This window comes from Sylvia atricapilla, chromosome 16 (genome assembly GCF_009819655.1).
Source record: "Sylvia atricapilla isolate bSylAtr1 chromosome 16, bSylAtr1.pri, whole genome shotgun sequence".
Lineage (NCBI taxonomy): Eukaryota > Metazoa > Chordata > Aves > Passeriformes > Sylviidae > Sylvia > Sylvia atricapilla.
In genome coordinates, this window is record NC_089155.1 from 15162649 (window position 1) to 15185077 (window position 22429).

Sequence of the window (22429 nt, forward strand, 5' to 3'; positions counted from 1 at the left end):
CTCCTGCTTGGGGAATAATTTTTAAGTTTTCTTCAATTAAAAACTTGTGGAAACTATTCAGGATTCATTTGATCAGTTATGTTGAAGAACTTTCAATGGAATGGAAAACCTGTTTTCTGACAGTACGAGTTTCTCTTTATTTAATATCTCCTGTGCTTGAATTACTTTTTAAATCCTTCAAAAAGACTAGAGTTTGGAATAATTAGAAAACATAACCTTTCTTACTGAAGACTGTGGCTGTACTTCACTCATCTAGCAAGGTTATCAAATTAGCATTGCAAAATATGTGGCACTGGAATGCTGAAAGTATTTTGAGCCCTGTGTCTTGAGAATAAGAAAAAGGCATCAACACAACTGTTATCACTTTCAGAGAGCGGTTCTTTAACAAAATAAAAGAATGAATCAAAATAATGTCAAACTAACACCAACCAAAAATAACAAGCTTATGATAACTAAAGATGACATATCATCACAGAAATATAACTGTCTCTATCATTGCTGTATCCATCTGTGAAAAAACAGCTTCCTTGAGGACCCCAGATCATGTACCTGGTATCTTCCATGATAATTTCCAAAATAAACACACTGAAAAAACCAAACAACTTCCAGCAGAATTCCTCATTCTCAAGAGGTCATCCTCCTTCATCTTGTAAATGAATCACAGTAATTAACAAAAACCAAGAAAAAAAAAGGAACACAGGCAGCATTTAGCATTTTTGTTTTTCAGAAAAAAAAATGCAGCCCCTAGGAGAAGCAATACGACCCAAACATTGTAAACTGATTTTTACCTTCATGATAGTGGCGTTTATTTGACCATGACTGCCCATCATTGTGGCATAAGAATCTCTGAATACACCGACGAATTGTATCTTCAAAGCCAGGTCTCATGGAAGATCGTAATGAGTTTGTATCAATGTTGACAAGTTTGCCTTAACAGGAAAGAAAATAAACAAATTAAACTCTTTATGACTATGACAATTCTTTTTGCATAAATATGGTACATTTCATATGACTCCAATATAACCCTTTTAATCACCAAATTCTGAGCATGCAGAAGTTACCTTTATGAATTATCTGCCATGTAAGAATATGATGCTGCTTGTTAAAGTATCACTATTCAAAGGGATTTATATAACTGAGTAAGGTCACTGTCAGAGCTTTAGAAAACAGTAACTCTAGCCCCTGGTTACAGGCATCTAAGAGATGCACACAGAGTAAAATTTTAAAAAATACTGACCAACTACATTGAATGAACATCATAAACACAAACTGGCATCTGAAAAAGTCACATTTAGATTATACAACTCTTTTGATTTAAACAGCATAAACCACTTTAAACATTAGCTCATGTATTGTATAAAATTACAGACATTCTAAAGGACTTCCATATGCTTCAGTTACGACCTGAAGTATTTCTTCCACGTAAAGGAAAGCAGAATGACAACTGTTTGAAATGCTAGTAAAAACACAAGAAATGCTTTTTAACAACCTACCAAACAGTAACATACAGAAGAAAACGCCTCCCACAGGTTATATAACACCTCACTACCAACAATGGTGTATCGCAAAAAGCAATTGGGAATTCTTAGTATGAATTCTGTTAGTTACTACAGACACACAATACATACTCCATTAATTTAAAACAAGAGCATATAGACAAATAAGACTCCTTCATACCTTCCTCCTAGGTATACTTCCTACCTGAAAGATCATGTCTTGTAATAAAGCTCTCTGGATTTGCTGGAAACACCCTTTCTGCAGTGGTGATACGACGTGCCACACAAATCATGCAGGATTGCAAATCTGTATTTAAAAAAGAATGTTTCCCCTGTCATCACCTCCTTTTTTACTGCATTAAAGAACCTAATAAAATAGCTGAAGTGTCTCTTGTAGTTATAATGGAAGTACAGACAGTAAGGATTAAAGTTGCTGCATTCTTGAAAATGGTTTGCAAAACACCAAAGACCTTTTCACGGAAATTTCTATGTACAACAATTCCACAAAAATTCCTACCTTCCCCCTCTTCCATCATAGCTCTTGGCTGCGATAAAGCAAAGCACTGCATAGTTTCATATCTTTGATGTATATCCTGGTAGCCACCTACATCTTCCAAGAGATCATGAGAGCTTTTCACCATCATCCGGCAATTGAATGTATGGCTCTTCTGTCTAAGTGTTTCATTAGTCCAAGCAACTCCATTAACTTAAAAGAACAAAGTAAGAATTCATATAGATTTTCAGATACAATCAACTCATAACTGATTCTTCTTAATTTAGGTACTCTGTTCCCAGCTTACAGATATTAAAGATTACAGATCACAGATACTTGAAGATGCCTTCTCAATATACCATCAGTCTGGCATGGTATAAAATAGGAGTATTGAGGACCAAGTAAAAAACACTCTTCCTTTTGCATGACACTTTCAGTGATTTGAAGGAGTGCTGAGAAGTCATTCACATACTTTAAAAATAAGCAGTTCCTTCAGCTAGCCTTGAGGTATCAGGGAAGGTATTCCTTTTGTGTTGCTGCTTTAAAGGTATAGGTAAACCAATTGCAAAGGCTAAAGTAAAGTGTGAATTTCCAGCACATTTATTTCTGATGGCATGCTATTGTAAAAACACAACAGTATTTATGAAGATTAAGATTTTTTTTTTTAGTAAAATATTCTTTATATCAGTAAACTGTTTTGAAAGGTTATCCTTATAAGGCATTTTTTTCTTCTCTGGTTGCTTTCAAAAAGTCTAGTAAGTGTTGAAAATCAACTTTTACTACCTGAAGATTTAGGTAAGTTTTTCAGAAAGTCCTTCCGGTCCTCTTCATGCAAGATACCATAGACACTTGTATTAACCAAATCTTCTTGTTTATACTGCAGATACTGTGTGACATTTTCCGATACAAATACTATGTTCCCATCTCGATTTACAACAAAGAGGAAGCCATCCAATGCCTAAATATGAATGTGACAACATATCATATATGACATACCAAAACTAATCCTGAACATAATTTAGTTTAAAAACTGTGCATGTAATAAATGTAAATTTACAACATATTCAGTTATTTTCAAGGATAGAGATGAAATTTTAAATTCTTCTTTGAGGAAAAGTGTGTCTGGTAGGGAATTATTTAAATAATAATTAATATGTCTATATGATATTCCATTCAGCTTTCACATTGATAACCAGCCTTCTTGTTTCATTATTGATTCATATGAACACTAGATCATTAATTTGTAACCTTAATTCAACAGTTAGCAAATTGAAACAAGACGTTCACTAGAAACAAGTAGTAAGTCATGAATATGAAGACATTTCCCCTAACAAGTGATGACATAGGAGGATCTAGCCAAATACTGTATGTTCTTAATTGAAAGAAAAAATAAATATCTATGTTTAAAAAATTAAGCTTCAAAAATGCTTTGATGAAGTTGTAAATATCAGACTGGCTCTCTAGGCATAAAGAAAGGCTATCTGGTATGTACCTTTATTTACTGTTATTCTTGGGTTATTTTACTAGATGGCAACATGCATTTGGAATGCTTCATAATTTTGTAACACAAATGCAAACACACGTAACAAACCTAGCCTTGCGAAGACTCCTCTATTTAATGTCTAAACCCTACAAGAAATAAAATATTGCTTGTACAAATAAGCACTGCTTCCGTAGTAATTTGCTAATGACTGCTAGAGTAAATAAAGCATAGGAATATCAGGAAAAATCAAAGGTTGTTATATTTACTTCTACAGAGAATTCTGGCATAAATAAGAAAACATGATATATTTTATTCCTGACCTTTTCAAACATACTTCTGCATGGTTCTTGCATACTAGTTTATTACTACAAGATTGCATACTTTATTGTAATATTTTCACCTGCCTAAAGTATTTGGCTCCATAGGCTTTTACTAGGGCCTAATTTGTACTTGCCTGTAATAAAAGAGGTCCCAATGAATCCTTGTCAATAACTCCTTGACCCGTGGATGATACATCAGCTTTCTGAACATCATCATCATTAGAAACTGCTTTTCCTGAAAGCCGAAAGACAAATTTCTCTAAAGCAACTTTCATGTGACGGCTGCATTTTAATATTACAAGCCAGACTCTAGAAAGCATGTGAAATAAAGGCAAAAAGAAACACAAATGAGAGAGAAGGGCTCATATAGTGTTGGTACTAAGACTAGAAAAAAATGTCATGGCCACATAATGCCAAACCTGTTGCTCACATGAATTGACTTGGCAGTTGAAGCTGACATGATGAACTTGCTTCGTGAACATTTCTTGCTGTTTTTCAGACACTGTCTAATGAATATCTGCTGAGTCTTTAAACAGCTATTAAACACACTCTATATATCTCTCTTTCTTCTGGTTTTATTTTGATCATCTCATTATCATTGGTCACAGTCCTCAGATGCCATCACCACTGTTCTACAAAAAGGCTTTGATTCATGTTAACGGTTGTGTGCATATATATGTGTGTGTATGTGCATGCATGTGTATAGTAAGACTATCTTTGAAGAATCAAAATATCCTAAGTTAATTGATTGCAGGAGAAGGTGGAATGGAAACCCATGCCATGCAGCAGAATTACAGAAAAAAACATCGTGAACTCTACTTTGTGGTACTTGCTGGCTGGTTAAGCAGACCACAAGAGAAGTACAACGTCTCAACTCTATAATGAAACATTAGAATACACTAGATGACACTATAAAAAACCTTTAAAACAGAAGATGATTTTTAAAAATCGTTTTAGCATGTCTTAATAAGATGCGGCAATTTACCACGACAAGTAAGACAGGTATACACCACAGCATATTCCCTTTTCCTAACACTTTACTGCCCAAATGCCACATGTAAGCTTGGGAGGCTAGTCATTAAGAGGTGGAGATGTAGAGTGGAGCGTTTTTTTAAAAAAAGAAACTATATATACCCCTCACTCTGTACTTCAAACATGGGTTTTGCATACACCTGTCAGTTTAAAAAAAAAGTGTTATATCACTTAGGTTTATCCTAGCTGACAGAAATTACCAAGATATGATGCATGGCTTCTTTCTCTTTTCTTGAGCTGGCTATATTCTGAGTACATTCAATCACACTAAGAAAGCAATTAAAAAAAACCCATAAAAATCACTATCTCTGATTGGAGGCTTGCCCATAAGAAGAGGATATGTTTCCTTGAAGTGAAAGGCAACAGCATGTATTCATACCAGTGAGTATTTGGTATAGTGTACAAGCAGATGGTAGAGTACCATCTCCTTTTTTTCACCTTGTGTGTGGTAAAAAACTGGTAAGAAAGGCCATACAAAGTTTTAAAATCCTGATTCCCAATAAAAAGTGATGATAAATAATTGTTCACTTTTAAACAGAAAATTACTTAAGGCTCATTTAAGGTTTTAATCAAGTCAATGTCTGAAGAGCTGCTCAGTTACCTGCTGTTGTGAAAACCACTACTTCATTTCCCAAGTAATTATTGCACCAAAAAAAGAATCACAACAAAATTAAACTATTAATTTTGATTTAGCAGGGAACTGTACCTTGCTCTTTTATTTGTCGAATCTGTCTCACAGTTTCTTTTAAAATAGCACATTTATCTGGTTTGACATTGAAATTGTCAATGTCACTCAGATTAGCAGATATCAGTTCAGCCAGTTCTTCGATGTATTTGCTTTCCTGCTCACGTCGACGCTTCTCACCGCTGCAGACCAGACTAGGAATCAAAAACACTGTTTTGTATACTTACATACCATCCTATACAAAACCTGTGCTCACTCTGTGCACTTCACTTAACACCCACCCATTAAACCTAGGCAGTAGCTATTCTTACAGCAAACATGAATCTGAAGGGCAAACCTGCGTTTTGTTACATTGCTGTTTGGTTTGCATATTTTAAAAGAATTTTAAGCACAAATTTATATCAAGAGGATAGAAGAAAGCTATTAATAAAAAAATCCTCCTGTTTTTACTCTACTACTCTACTGTCAGATTTAATGAAAAGAGCAGCTGCTTTAGTTATAAAATTGCACACAAAACAAAAAGTATATTTTAATCTTAGAAATTTCTTTACAGTTGCTTAAAATTTACTAGACAAATGAAACTGAATTTTAGCATTCTGTCAACTCCCTTCAGTTTGATTGTAAAGAGATGACACCTTCACTTCTATACAAGTGAAGGTGTCATAAATTTCTAGGCATCAGGACCTCAATGCCATCTCAACATGCAAGAAAAGCAGAATCTCAGACAACCTGATGTTGCTGGATTAAGTGTCTCTTTGAAATTCCTTTTCCTACTCAGGTTAACGTGCTGACTAAAGAGACCGTCTACAGCCTAAATCAACATGGACAGATGTCATACACATTATGCCAAGAATAGGAAAAGAAGGACTCAGGGCAGGGGCAAGAATGTGTGCATCAAGGTAATTAAAAGAGAATAATCATTCTTTGAGAAGAAACCAAATGAAGGAGTTAGGAAAATATGCATGGACCAACCATGGAGAAAACAAATACACAACAAAGCAGGAGCTTGAACGATAAAGAAAGCTAATGAAGGGTGACAATATGAAAAAGAATTCCTGAATGGACAGAGAGACACTGTAGAAAGGGAAAAAGAAAATGGAGTAGAGGACACTAATAAAAAGACACTGGGATACAATGGAAGCATTTAAAGGTCTCATACACAATCTGTTGAATGATGAAGGCAATTGGCATAGGGCACTGAGGATGTATATATATAAAAGTGACAAGTATTAGTACACACGACACCTGACAACAAATTTAATAGAAGTTAATACTCTATGGGATGAAGAACTTGAAAGGATAAAAGAGAACAGTTCATGTGGTGGAGAGCAATGAAGCTTGTGGGGAACAGAAAACTGAGTCCCTCAGACAACAGTATCTGACAGCTGGGTTACAACAGGAAAAGATAGCATAGATTGCCAACATTTAAGATGAACTGAAAGAAACAGAAGTACAAACAAACCAGCAAAAAGCTCAACCTCTTGCAATATTCTTTGCTAAATGTAATCACCTGAAATAAGGCCTGCCAAACAAATTACCAGATATGAGCTGATGCCTTTAAAATTCCTGTGAAGCAAGAGATTTTTCTTTTGCCTTGCAATCACAACTTCCTTATCTAATGGAAGGTATCCCTGCCCATGACAGGGGAACTGGAACTAGATTATCTTTGAGGTTGATTCCAACTCAATCCATTCTATGTTATGTCCACTGTATTAAAAGTTCCACAGGAGTCTAATTAAAAAGCACAGTTTATCAACTTTGGTGTATCTACACCTAACAGTAGCTACCTATCTTCACAGCAGAAGCTGGCCTAGAGCATTTTTTGACTAAACAAATTCCTTAGTTAGAACTTTAAATTGCAATGCAAATTTGAAAAGCATTTTTAAAAGCTCATTTTAAACCAGGAAAGTTCTATGTAAACCTACCTTGCACCTGGCGTATCACAGGGCAATGGCTTGCGCTTCCTTGACTCATTAGTCAAATTATCTAAGGAGTTTTCTCCTAATCCACTCATCTTGACCATGCATCAGCAACTCTTAAAAGGAATGAAATAATAATTGTGAATAAACCACTCAAATTACTAATTCAAGATACAGAGAACTTGTCAAGATAAGTAATTTATTTTTACTGATTTACAAGTGAATTTTCTTAATCCATAAACTTTTTTGCTACTAAAAAACAGGTTTTGCTTACCTTTCTTTAAAATCTACCCTCTATTTGGCCAAAATACAGGTTATTGAAGCTTTCTATCACTGTAAGCAAAAGTAAAGGTTAAAAGTCCACCTTATTTTTTCCAGAGATATTTAAAATTTGCATCATTGAACTGGGACCACTATATAGTTCCAGTTTGTTTTAAAAATAAAAGATTTTCAGTATTTAAACATATATTTAGATAACCTGAAAAGAAAGCAATAAATTAAGGTTATACCTAAACACAGTTGCAGAAACAAATTTTCATCCTTAGGAGTATATCAGGGGGCTCACAGGAGTTTCATACCCATCTCTGCATAAAACCAACAGATGACTATTACTACCTTTACAGGTGACGATATTTTTCACATCTCTTGCTAAACCTTCTAAAATCAATACAGTTTTCTAAAACTTTGAGGCCAAGGCAAGCAAAGACCTCAACCGTCTTCCATTTCTATTGCTTCCACAGCAAAGATTGGGCCATAGCCCAAGAAAATATCAGGTGATTTTGTTGAAATTTAGCTACATTAAACAAACCTCTCAGATTATATAGGTATGATGCTCATGCACCCTCACTTCCAAGGCCAAAAAGGAGCAGAGACACAGATGAGAGAAGAAAGCTGTGTCAGGTCCTGCTATGCTAGGCTCAATAACATGCTGAGGGAGGAAAAAAAATTAATGGATCTATGCTATGTATCTAGTAGGAGTATTTTAGAACATAACTAGAACTATAAAATGATCAAAAATGCCATTTTGGTTTTTTTGTACTACAATGAGACAAAACAGATCTGGGCAGTTGGAAATTTAGCATTATTGTATCCTTTTAAAAGAAATTTCCAAATTAAGTGTGAAATTAATTTACTACATTCTCATTCAGACTGCAGTTCTTTACCCTATACAGCAGTGGCAATAAGTGGTGCTAAATATTTAGTTAATAGAGCTAGACTTGTCAATTAGAGAGAACCTTTTTGCATAACGTAACCCAAGCACTAAGAAATCTTTCACAGAGAAAGTTCTTTGTCTCCACAAGCAAAAACTACCATTATGACCCTTGTTAAAGGAAACTGGTCTAGGATGATCAAATTCTTAGGAGTCAGTGATCACGTATCACGAGGACAAGTAACTGACAGAACTAAATGAAGTTTATGCTAAGGTATCAGACTTAAGGTGTCCAACTGCCTCAAGCAGCTCTGCAGAACAGAATATGAGCACCCTGTTGAACACGAAGTTAGTAAAATCCAAGTCAGCAATGTATTGTTTCAGCAAAGATAACCAGCCCCTCAGAAAGGGCACACAATCAAATAACTTCTTCGAGGACAAGATATCTAAGAAAAAAGAAAAAGAAGTGTGTGTATTACTTCTGAGGTTACTAACCTTGACAGACTGAATTTTTGCATATTGGCTTCTTGGGTGGCAGGAGGAATCTGCTTTTGTTTTTTTTCTAAAGTCTAAACTGAAAGGACAAAGTCACACACGAGCAAATTTGCACGATGCAGCATGGAGGTTTTTAATTCTACAAATCGAGAATTTAAAAGGACATTCTTCTTACAGCAGTACAAAATTTTGAAAGCTAGACAGGACAGAGGAATGGACTACTCTAACATGTGTAAAAAGCCCAGAAATTAAATGGCATCTTTTTAAAGTACAAATTCTCTTTGCAGCTAAGAAAATGTTACAATGCTTAACATAAAATTGTACATAGCCAGTCCTCATGCCAATCTATATACATTACAAAAGGAAGGATAACAGGTTTTTAAAATGACAACAGAATTAAATCCAACAATCAAACATAATCTTCCATTAGAAATAAACAATTACAAAGGATGCCAAACTCTGTACTATGGGGATGAACTGTACAAGTAAGAACTTGGTCTTACATATAAATATTTGATAAAGAAAAAGGATGAATAAGACAGACCCAACAGAGAGACGGAAGAGCAACTCTGAAGACCTTTATCCATTCATATATTCCTCCAGGGCAAAAACCTCCCAAATACAAAGTGGTCTACTTTACATAAAGAAAAATACACTGTTAGGCCACTAGATGACAGTACAGAACTGGACAGATACAAAAGGATCGTATTTCCTTCAATTAGCTTCATTCAGCTGAATGAAAAGCTACTAATCTGAACAAGTAAGAAATCGGAAAAAAGATATTACAAACAGCTTACGATCATGCAAAAACCAGTTGATTATCTGAAGATGATACTCAGCATTACATATGACTACAGACCTCACAGCTAAGGCTGCATCTTCAGTCATGCTGTAGGTGACACATGTGCACAGTTCCAGGACTGCTTCTTCCCTCCCTGGAACTACATTTAGAGGCTGAGTATAGACAGAGCTGAAGGTTTTAGAGCTAATGTAGAAAGAGAAAGGAAAAGCTTAAAATGTAACTCTTAAGGCTAGCTCGGGAAGGATGGGGACAAAGCAAGTATGTCTGAAGCCAAGAGTAAATTCTGTTCAAGAAAAGGAAGCATTTGAAACACATTAAACAGTTGAAAATTTGAGCCAGGAGAGACATTTCACTATAACATAACTTTGAAGGTTACATGGTTGTTTTAAATGATTTAGAATGGAAATGTCATTTTTGGTTTAACATCTACTTGTACTAAGAGATAACTCAAAATGCAATTACATAGCAAACCAAAATGACTACATTTTGTGTCAGAAACATAGATAAATATAGGAAGGAACAGAAGGAAAAAATCAGTAATTTCCATAGGCTGTTTTCCTACTCTTACACCCAAGTAGTTGGTGGTAGTTTATTCAGGCCTGAAGCTGCAGAGCTGCTGCACATGTGTTTTCCTTTCCCTAAGAATATAATTACAAGCTGAGCAGCTAGAGCACGCCTGGAACAACTCTGAAACTGTTTAGCTAAGGAAAGAACAGAAATAACATTGTATCTTCCCAATACAGATGGATATACAGTAGAAATCCTTAATGGTCTAACTATTTTCCCAGCTACAGGAAGTATTTGCAAAAGAAGCTATTACTCGGTGAGTTAATAATGAAAGAAATTGCCAGTTTTAGAAGTAGCAGGTGTCATATTTGTTCACTGAAGATGAACCTGTAATTTCCAATGGGCCAAGAAGATTTCCAAAAAGAAGGCTATTTTGGTGAGTTTTTCTTAAGTATTCAAAAGACAGCTCTGAAACACAGGTTTCAAAAGTTGAAACTTTTAGGCATTTTTCTACTAAAAGCAAAAAAACCACAATCCCCAAAAAACCCCACAGGCGTCTTTGTATAGTTACTTTCTGAGCTAAGAGGCAACAACATTATTACTGGCTTATGAACCACTAATGCTAGCTAGAAAGGTTTCTCTGATGGTTATACTACACGATATTACCTACCTAAATAAAACATTTCTTAAAGAAAGTAATTATAGTGAAATTCTTTCTGTTGCTTGCAAGATTAAAATAAATCCAAAAGCTAGCTTAATGTGACTGAATAGTTCAGTTACTACATAAAACTGGGCAAATACAAGAAATTCTATTGAATTTTAGATCAGTATAAATTACCCAAAACAAAGTCTTCAAAGCAAGGCACTGTTTAATTCCACTGATTGTAGCAATAGTGAACCACTATATCATGATGCTCCTAACCCCACCAGTGGAGTGGGAACAAAAGCAACAATATCTGGAGTAAAATTTCCAAACTTTCCTGACTATTTGCAACATCTTTTCAGGTATAATCTTATATTTTCCAACATTCTTCTTAATTCAAGGAAACAAAAAATAACAAACATCTTCTTGCTCAGCAGTAACTGAGCTGAAAAAACACCAGTCCTTCTTATTAAGGTGCTCATGTGCTACACCCTTTGCAATGGACCATACACTTTTCATATGTCAGATCTATTCACCTCTCAGTGAAAAGCATAAATGAGTTGTTAAAAAGGTACTGGGTTTTGCCTATGGCAGATAAAATAAGTTCCAGTAAATATAAATCCATCCATTGCAATAGCATCCGTACAAACATATGTTCCAAACCAAACTATAGAATTTAAGGAAATCATGAGCATTTTATGAGCAGCAGTGTCCAACCTGCCAGGGTTTCAGTACTTTGACAGGGTAAAATCCATTGTATTCTAAAATTCTGCCCTGGAGTAACAGGAAAGCAACGCACATGCCAACCATACGGTACAGCTGCAATGAGGAAACTTCCTTAAGCCATTTTCCTACAGAGCATTCAAACCAAAATGACGTTGAAATTACTAAGCACAGTAAGCAGAAAGTTTTCAGTTTGATACAACTATTTCTTCCCTGGTCTTACTCAACTCACCCCCACAGAATTTGGAAAGCTACTAACTTAATATCCCTTAGATTGCTTTCTGCTAGCTTGTCTTTCAATGCTCTCATTTCCTTGCCCAGCTCAAGCGTGACTCCCTTGTGCCCACGATCTCACAGTAGCTTGTAGATGAAAGACCTAGTCACCAAACAGGACATGGCAAGTGAGAAGGTTTTGTCCTAGCAGGGGCCCAAAAATACAATCACATGCTTCAGATTTAGTTTTTATATCTGTTTCCCTGAAACAGTTGACTACCTTCCCTATTGCACAACTATACAATCCTAATTTAAAACATATCCAAAATATTTTCTTAAATCATGTTTTTTGCATGAAAACATTTTTAATACTTTGTTGGTCCCATGAAACCACCATGTTTTTCCTATATTAAGTATGTGTATTTGTGCTATCTTGCATCCTTGGAAGCTCTTCTGTCTGAGCTGATTTCTTGTTTGAAAAATTGACTAAGCAGAACTTAGCATTACTCAGGATAAGCCAATAAGGATAAGAATTAAATCGAACAAGTTCATTTCAATGAATCACAAGGATGGCCTGGAATTTTTTAAATTGTATATAATGTTAAAATATTAAGTGTAATCCTCTCTCTTAAAAACCAAGATATAAGTCACACATTTTTCCAAGATGCAGACTGCAACATTTAAGTTTTGAAAATAAATAAAACTAGTGGATATTGCATTCTGAAACTCTGTATACTTGGTAGAAATTTGTTTTTCAACCTTGTATTGCCCTCAAATACACATAAAAATGTATCAAAGGTTTCCAGAAAAAATTCTGATTCAAAATATTCTTGATATTATGCAGAGGTTCTTTTGCTCTAAGACTGGCTACAGAAACAACTGATGTTTCCACTTACATAGACAGGAATCCACAAGAATATAAGCACCAATTTCACTTTCTGGCAGGGTGCAGAAAGGTTTCTGGTTTGTGTTTTTTTCTTCTTTCTTCCCTCCCCTCCTTTTCTTTTTTTAAAGTACATGCTTCTCATGTACTAAACCGTAGCTTTAAAAATGTTCAGGTATATCTAGTCCAAATATGAGATCAGTCACTTACTAGTACTTAGCAAACATTCAAGCACTGCATATTTTTCAGAGGACCTTCGGAATCAGAAGTCATTTTAAGTCACATCCTGAAAAACAAAAATAACATATAATATGTAACTTCACTGAACTGTCATCTCTGCTATATGTTGAACAGTTGACTATTCAACTCTGTCGTCCCTACTCTAAACCCACATGCTCCTCTTCTAAATACAAAGGTATTAGCCAACTACTTAGCATCTTAAATTTAAAAAATATTTTATTTTAACACTGTGGTCTGTTTTTATTCACATGAATTAATTTAGGTTATTGGGGAGCTTATCAAAGGTTATAAACACCTAATGGGTGCTTATAACAAGGCACAGCCATGCAGTAAGCGCTTGGCACTTGAGGTTGTGCAGTCAGCTTCCCCATTAGATCTCACCACATCAGTACAACTTTCAACATGTGAAAATACAATTTCCTGTCTAAAGCCTGCTCAACCAAAACCCAAGAGTGCTCAAACAAAAACATCATTCAGCATGTTTTGATCTCAATGAGCTCAACATACTGACCTTTGACTGATTTACCCACTCTCAGGAGGAGCTACAAAGACAATCAATTCACATCATGTAGAAACTTGGCATCCAACAGTCTGGCTAGCAAATATAAGTTTACATATGGTAAGTGTTTTATCCAATCTTCAAAACACATAAAGAAAGATCATTACATTACAGTCTGGATGAGATGACTAAGTGACAAGTCATATTGTTACCTGTGGCACAGACAACAACAATATGACAGACACCTAAAGACAGAACACACTATACACTGTGTTCAAGTTAAAAATGTACCTATATATAATGTGTCAGACATGGTAAACACAATGCAATGGTTACTTTTTAAAAGACAACATATAAAGGGTAGCATTTGCAATCACCCTTAAATGTCTCAGAGATAAATATAGTGCAATTTTAAAAAAGAACCCAAATACAATACACTTTAAATTACAGTGCGTAACACCAACATATTTTTAAATCTTTGAGGGAGGGGCAAATGCAGCAGACAAAAAATGACACTGAACCTTTACTACAGCTTTGTGATTCTGAAAGTGCGATGTAACAAACTACAAACACTCATGTACACTGAGTAAATAAAGAGGTTTTTGCGTACTGTAACTAGTTTACACTAAAAAGTCTTTCATTGCCTTTTAAGATGAAAGCACATATATTTACATTATGAAGCAAATAGGAAATTATATTAGTTATATTGATACACCACTGTGCTAATCCAGCACCTCCCTCATCAGTACAGAAACTAATAAAATAGTATTCCAAAACACAGGCATTTATCATTCTCTGCTCTTTCACTCTCCCACATTCCTCCCACAGACAAAATGATGATTTACAAGGTAATAAATGACTCAGAGACTTCACTGAATCAGGACTTTCAGTTAAAAAAAAAAAAAAAAAAAAAGAAAAAAAAGAAAAAAAAAAGGAAAAAAGAAATAAGGAAAAAAAAAAGTGCCATCTATAATGCCAGTGAAACACATCTTGTTGCACCATAGTAAATACTCTTACTTTCACACACATTCACATTCAATTTATATTATATATTCCATTTTAGGGAGACTGATTTTTTAGACCTTGTCAGGTTTCATCTACCAGTTCTCCTGCAGTGCTTATGTTTAGTAAACACCATGAACTCCTGGTCTGTTTTTCAGACAGGACAATTAACTTGAGCATTTTTCACTTCTCGTGTATTAGTATGACAGGACATTTCAAGAAAGAGATAGTCAGAGGTAGGAGATACTTGGAGTTCCTCTCCTGTTCTTTTGATAAATAACGTGTTTGATCTATGTCTGGAATGTCATTACTTGTTAATTTGTTTCCTACACATTCCGGTTTACCAGTCAGAGCAACAGATAAAGGACCCTGCTAACAACAAACAAAATGTATGACAGAGAAAAGTGGGGCTCCAGGGAACATACTGTTATAAAAAAAAGGACTATTTTTTTATCCTTATGCCTTCAGCACAGGCTGCCAGACACTTGAAAGAATTTGTCACTTGTCAGCTTCGAAACAAAGCACTGTGGTGAAGTTGGTCACTGCATCTCATCACAGCTCCAAAGATGTATGTGAGCCGCATTCTAGCCTCAGAACAACTGCTATGTTCAGAACCCAGCTGTGAACAGGTAGTAGCTTATCTGGCTAGATGAGTATGCTCAGGATATAGCCTTTTTAAGGAAGAGGCAATTGGGGACAATGCAACCATGCCGCTTATTTGCATGATGCTGCCAGTGAGAATTGGTATGCCCAAACACAGCGGGCCAAGAAAATATTGAAGGGGGTCTTCAATCTTGACTAATTTCCAAGCCACTCTGCTGGAAGGGGTAGTTTGGGCTTTCAGTATAACTGATGGCTTCAGTTGAGTGGTTATAGAATATATTTACAGTGTTTTTAACATGGCTAAGCACTTAAAGACTGGTATCCTAAAAGAGGTGGTGAACAGTTATTTAAAAAAAAAAAAAACAAAACAAAAAAAACAAAACAAAACTTAAAATTTACTGAATACAAACATACATAGAAACAAAAAATCTCTAGCTCAAATACCAGAAAGAAAGAAACAGGATGTGATGTCTGGGTTACCACAGTCGGACTTCTAACTGGAACTAGTAGGGAACAACAAGATACCACTATTATATTCTATAAAAACATGCTCACAATAACTGCAGTCCCTCTTACTAAATACTAAAAGGCAGCTCCAAAAAATGTAGCACTCCATACTACTAAACCTCTACTACTGGACAGAAGCTACTACTGATCACCCTCTGAAAAAAAAATGCCATGCTGGGTGGCATGTAGTCATGAACTTGCAGCCAGCTGAAATACACAATACTTTCAAGGGCATGTATATTTGAAGGAACAGAGTTCAACACAACAATCATGAGAAGCACCTTAAATAATTTAGCTAAATGTTTAATTTAATCTCAGCATCCTATAAAACAACCTGAAATTATGCTGCATCTACAGATTTTTTTACCTTTTGAGTGCTGGGAAATAAAGTAGCCAAACATGAAAGGATGCTGGTACAAGATATGTAGTGCAAAATAAAGAACAGTTTCCTGTTTCTGTAAATGTTTGCTTCTCCTATGCGTAAATAACCTGTCTCAAGACCATGAAAAAAAGAAATGTTTGCTTAGAGCAAAATAATTTTTAATGAATGGAAGATCACTTCTACTGCTTACTCAACTAAACCATTTGCATATCTGTGCAACTAATATGGTCCCCAAGCAAATACAAATTGTCTACCATGACACTTCAATGTACGGAATCAAGAGATGAAACACGTGTGATGTTCCCCATACCTCAAGGAAATCTAAATCTATGCTAAGATCTGAAATCTAAATTCGCTCTTCTAACAGACAGGAAATATGGTATTGACGGTAGCTAATCTCAAAATAGAGCAAAAATGTCTATGTTCAAATTGAAATTAAAATACACAAAATTAGAAGTATTTCTTTAAAATTAGCTGTTCCTAATACTTCTAGTTGTTTTAACAGCACAGGTGCTGCCTTTAATCTTCAGGATAGCATAAATATAGCTTTAAAACTCAACTGCACACTTATATTTCTCACTAACACTGCACACTCCCTTGTGATATTTTTAAGCCAACCATCTTCTGCCATACTTTGCTGTAGATTTTCCGTATATACAAACACTGGCAGCTAAATTTTCCATTCACTCAAGTAGAATAATTTAAAAATTATTTGTGACCTAAATTTTGTTTTGTATAGTCTATGCCAATTTGCCGGAGAAAGGAATCAAAGGGGGAACGGTCATTAGAGTTTCATGTGAGAAAAGAACCCAGAAGAGTCTACACATCTGTGACATCTCAATATGAATACAGACAATAGGAGCCTTATACAGCTGTACAGGAGGGTGTGGGGGAAGGAAGGCTCACAAGCTTTTTTTGTTTGTAACACGAAGATGTGAATAATTTTCTAAAATGCAGTTAGGAAGCCTCATGAGGCATAACTGAATTAGTCTGTTTCTTGCTAGATCCGTCTGCTGAATTCAATTTTTAGACTAATCAGGCAGCAGTCATGAAACAAACTCAAACACAGAAACAAGAAAAGAAAACATAAGTAAATCCTCTCCCTCATTAAACAGACACATACACTGCATGAGACATATATATTCTAAAATTTCTAGCACATTACAACATTGTATTTATTTCTTCATTACATCACATCATTTATAGCTCCAGTCCACACTGTTAAAACCAGGTATCTCATCAAACAGTTTTAACAGGGAAAGAAAAAGAAAAAGGAAGGCAGCAAATTAACCAGTTACTGCCTGTGCACACAAATCAAAGAAATAGTGAAAGATGGTACAAATGTCCTATGAGGTTAGTTGTGTTTAACAAAGCAACATGCATCCTAGATGCAGTGTGGAATATTAATCTACACATCTCTAGACATATGTGAGGACATCATCACACATCCCCAACTCTCAAGACAGAAAAGTGATTACAGTGGCCCTCTTATGACTGTATTCTAATAACAACTGAGAGAGAGAGAGAGAGAGAGAGAGAGGGAGAAATGATGCTGCCGCTCAAGTGAGGCAGTGAGGCTGTTACACCTACATAGCTTTTGGAGCAGAGAACAAAAACATCCAAAAAATACCTACATGGCTCTATGAGAAAGTTAAAGGGGATGCCACAGGGAAAAGGTTAGCATTTAAAAAGTGGAAAGCTTGTTTACTTGGGAAGAACTGAAAACTAATTGAAACAGGGAGTATAGGACTAAGAAAAGAGAAGACTGCACCTTGCACTGAACTACAGTTTATTATAGAAAGATACTTAAGTAGCATATTGGAAGCAGCAAGCCAGCTATGGAGACAGTGGACAAAGGCATGAACTGGGCACTCAGAGGGAATAAAGCTGTAGCTCTGTAAATTTCTTTATGTTGGCCTTCACCTTTGTCAATCCAAAACAACACAGAAAACGCATTGAATCCATTCTGCCTCTTAGGAGTGTTTGAGATTAACTAAGGTGTAAAACCTTTAACCGGAACCCGCTGGTTCCTAACAGGAGGACAAAAATCCCATCTTGAACCTTGAATCTTTAACAAATTGGTCCAGCAAACTCTGAATTGCAGACTGGCTTCAGACACCAATTCATCCTTATTGGCACATCAACCCACCTTAGCCCACAAACATTTACATAGATAATGCAACCTACACAGTTATAAATGCATAAAGTCCTTTCAGCTATAGCAGCCAATCCCCATTTTCAAACAAAATTTTTAAAGGAAGTGCAGGAGGTGAAACTAAACTCGCAGCAGGACATCTGCTTCACCAAGATCACACCACTTTTCTATCAGAATAACACTCTTCTTTCTACATACTGGTTTGTACATTAAAGCAGAAAAAAAATTTCTCAGATAACTGATTCATGAAAAACAAGACTTTGTGCATGTACATGCGTCCTCAAAGGAATTCACATGTCTATATCATCAATTTTTTGGTGTCTATTCATGTTGCATCCTGATGGTATCGCAAGAGCAGTCAGAAAAATTATTATACTAGCAAAGGAGGTACAAACACAAATAGATTGATTTTTAAAAATGCCTTTCCATAACCTGTTGCTATGAATGTGCTCTTCAAGAAAGCATTTAAAATCCAGAAACCCATGTCATTATTGCTAAAGAAGACCAAGAGTTCACTCATCGCTGAAAAGGTGCAGCAAGGATGTGGACAGGACAGTTTTGAGACAAATCTACTGACGCCAAGAAAAAGCCACTTACTGCATCCCACGATGAAACCACTGCACTGCAGGCAGTAAGTTTGACCACCAACTGAATTGGATATAAAAGCAAAACAAGACAGATACAATGGTAGTGTTTTAGAACCAAACAAAAAATCTGAGGTCCAACTACCTCATGTCTACTCTTTTTCAGCATCATTTATGCCAGTATGACAGTGAGGAGCTGATCTAGGGGGAATTACACTACTGTCTACTCTGAATAAACACACAGAATAAAACAGTATAGAATGCCAACACATATTTTCAATTTGTGACTGCTCATTTAATGCTTTTTGGTTACAAAATGTCCTTACAGTATCCCTGACACCCTTCTTTCCAGCCATATTCATTACAGGAAACGGTTACACTAGTGATTTTTCATTATCAGCAGTCAGATCTCAATAACGAGACAGAAACACTCCTCCCAGTGGGGTCCTTTGAAGTGACAGGATTTACAAGACTAATGAAATTTGTGCTTCTGTAGCTTCAGTATCAGTGTTACTTTTTTTGCTAGTTTCCCACCCTACTGCTGGCATACGTAAGCAACGATTTTAGAGGTCATGGATTTTTTTACCACTAGAAGGCATGTACACACAATGTTATCACAATGCAACCATGCAATTGTTCAAGTGAAGTCTAAGACACAATAAATTATGCTTCAGAAATAGAGTTCAGAAGTGATTCCTAATTTCTGACAGTTGTTACTCTCCTTTAGAAGAGCATTTATTCCATTTTACTGTGATAGGCAACAGGATGTGCAGCGTAACTGCAGGTCCACTGTGAAGGCAGGTGAACCTCCACAAAACAGGCACTAAGAAGCAGACAGGATGTACAGAGGCACAGGGAGGACAGAAGGAAGAATCAGAGGGAGTGGGGAAAAATATACTGTATAATAGCTGCTGCTTAGGAACACTAGCTGGAATAGACAGGGAGGGTACACCCACACCTCTAAGTGCGTGTTTCTTTCACAGCCGCAAGGAGAATTGCACACATGAGGGTGCAGAGGGTGTGCTATTAACCATTTAGCATTCATTGTTTCCTCGATGTTGCTGGCAATGCTTCTGGCGACTCCCTCGATTCCCAGAAAAGGCTGCATCAACAACAGCAGCACTACAAGAACATTCCACACTGAACCGCCACGATTCTGTCCTACTGTATTAATACTGCTCTGAAGTAAACACTTCTTAACCACTAAACCGCTTACAGAACTGAATTTTAAAGAGTCCAAATCACAGCAGTTGTGGGTCTCTCCCCAGCCTAATCTCTAATTAGGAAAATAAACACCCTATAGAAACCGACGAAACTATTTGCAAGAAGAAGACAGGAGAGATGTGAAAACAAGACCGAAGTAGTCAGGCATCAGGTTTCTTTGTTGAGGAAGAGTTTGGAATGTTATCTCTAGGTAAGGTGCTGAGAGACTCCTTGATTAAGTGGCACTTAACATTCAGTAAATTTAATGTTCCAGCAAGAAATGGCCCATACCTGCGCCTACCAGCTAGTGAGGGAGGAAATAGAAGCTGATACAGTAATCAAGTCAGCGATTCTTTAGTCAGTGAAAAGATACACATTTAAGGGGAAAGAAACGTGAAATAACAAAATGCTGTATTCATACTTCGTCGAAAATGTAATTCTGCTATAATTTGTCTGGTTTTGCAAAGTTACACGGGGAAAGTGAATTTTTTCGGCCACAGGTATTTCGGGTTTGTGATAAAATCCGCATAGTATGAAAGTGACACACACGCTAATTAAGTCCAGAATTTGCTGGAGCCACATACCCGAAATAAAAATTCCTAACATTGGCTACTCTGGGCCCCCGACACTTCACAATTTGGCAGTGAAGTTCAGCTGACATTGCTTGTCTCTCGGACTGATGTTGGGTGTTTTCTTGTTTAAGGACGATGCAGAATAGAAAAGCAGCTGGTTAGGTAAATACGTATTTAATTCACGGACTGAATGAACTTAGTATGAACTAAATAGTAATACTGAGACATTTTTCCGTCGGATTTCAGTAAGGAGATACCACTTCAATCTTTTAAAAAACAACACGTTTATTAAGCAACTGAGCTCGCAGAAACCAGCGCCCCGGGTGACTCCCGCTCCCTTCCCCACTTTCTAATTAGCCCGGATCGTCAGCATCAATTTGCAGGTTGCTTTTAGTTGGGGTTGTTTTTTATTTTTTTCCACATGGGAAACATGTTGGAAACCGAAAAAATTGACTCCTACTTGTTTAGCGATGCGACTTTGAGAGGATAGCTGGTACTAGCCATTAAGGCAAATTCCAGCTTTGACGTTAGCGGCACACAACCAAACTACTCGCTTGTTCTTGCCCTCCTCCTCCCTCGGGGAGGCTGAATGCAGCACAGCACGACCACAGCGAAAAAAATACAGGAAAAGAGGGAGGGGGGTGGAGGGAAAGAAGCCCTCTGCTCTTGGCAATGGGAAGGCGTTCCACAAGAACTGCTACAGGGTCAAAAGTTTACCGTGGTTTCAATTTCACCTTTTTGCAACCAATGAGCGTGTGGCGGCTCCAGACAGAACCGCGGGCGGCAGCGGCCCTTAACTCCTTGCGGCCCGGCCCGGCCCCGCCAGGCAGCGGACAGGAAGGGAGAAGGGCCTCTCCTCCCTTTCCTCCTCCCCTCGAACGAGCAACAGAACGCCCAGCAGCCCCCTCCGGACACAGCACTGCTTTCAGCATGGAAATAAAAGGAAAGGGAGAGTCCGTCGGAAGCAGTATGGCAGCGAGTCAGAAGTCGAGACTTGCAGGAGGGCCCCTTTCCCCCGCTTCAGCGGAAAACCATGGCAGTAAACGAAGGGCTAGAACTGATACTAGGCATTATCAAAGCATCACTTAACTCTGGAGGTGTTACAGCTATGAGATGCCTGTTTGTGTTGGCAAACAGGAACGACCTTGAGAAAGGGGAGGGAGAGGCACCAACACAAAACTGTTAGAAAAGATTCTGAATGCGAGGTCCAGACCTGCAGTAATTTACTTTGCTCATGTAAAACGAGGAATCCACGGAGCTATGACAAAAGGCTGGGCAGCCCAAGAAGTACTGCTGCCCAGTCTTCACAGTACCAGTAATGAAAGCCTGCTTCTAGATGTGGACTACAAAACAGGTCATCGTCTGCTCCATGGAGGATGGACATTGAATTCATGGCTCTTGGATATAGAAATCCTCATGTCCACGGAGTCTTGCAAAGGAAAGCAAGCAAAAGCAAAGGAAAACAAAAACGTTCACAAAAAATAAAAAATGCTCTGGCTGTGAGATTTGTAATAGATTGTCTTGGTTTAGCACTAGAAAAGATGCCTCATCACACGTGTTATTACAGAAGTAGAGCACATAGAACAGGCTTTTTGTCGCACTCTGTCATTGCGAACAATGCAGTTTTCACCTCAGGAACTACAGACCGAGGTGAATCAGTCCATGGTGAGGTACCCCAAAATCTATGCTGCCACCAGGTTTTTCTCTGGGAGACTGGTGAAAAACTCGATGACAGCAAATCTGAATGACCCTGTATGATTGTGTTTTGGCATCCATTTGAACTTGAAAAAAGTCAACGTCCAACTGCAGTTAAGCAAGCAGAACATTTGTCACCCCTT

The 22429-nt window shown here is 36.9% G+C and overlaps 1 protein-coding gene across 11 annotated transcripts in view; it reads right to left on the bottom strand.

The window, feature by feature from the left end:
- Window positions 1-22429, bottom strand: part of NCOA3 (nuclear receptor coactivator 3) — a 53000-nt gene that overhangs the window by 15880 nt on the left and 14691 nt on the right. For 5 of the 11 annotated variants that reach the window (XM_066331027.1, XM_066331029.1, XM_066331023.1 and 2 more), the window contains 9 exons: window positions 13055-13130; window positions 9074-9152; window positions 7435-7544; window positions 5531-5691; window positions 3927-4027; window positions 2773-2947; window positions 2014-2202; window positions 1702-1803; window positions 789-929 (listed from right to left, as the gene is read on the bottom strand). In XM_066331027.1, the coding sequence (XP_066187124.1) occupies window positions 789-929; window positions 1702-1803; window positions 2014-2202; window positions 2773-2947; window positions 3927-4027; window positions 5531-5691; window positions 7435-7532 (967 nt within the window). In that variant the 5' untranslated portion in view covers window positions 7533-7544; window positions 9074-9152; window positions 13055-13130. Of the gene's footprint in view, window positions 1-788; window positions 930-1701; window positions 1804-2013; window positions 2203-2772; window positions 2948-3926; window positions 4028-5530; window positions 5704-7434; window positions 7545-9073; window positions 9153-9932; window positions 10339-13054; window positions 13131-22429 lie in introns of those variants that run through there. The other 6 variants (XM_066331032.1, XM_066331034.1, XM_066331033.1 and 3 more) reach the window with 3 other exon arrangements.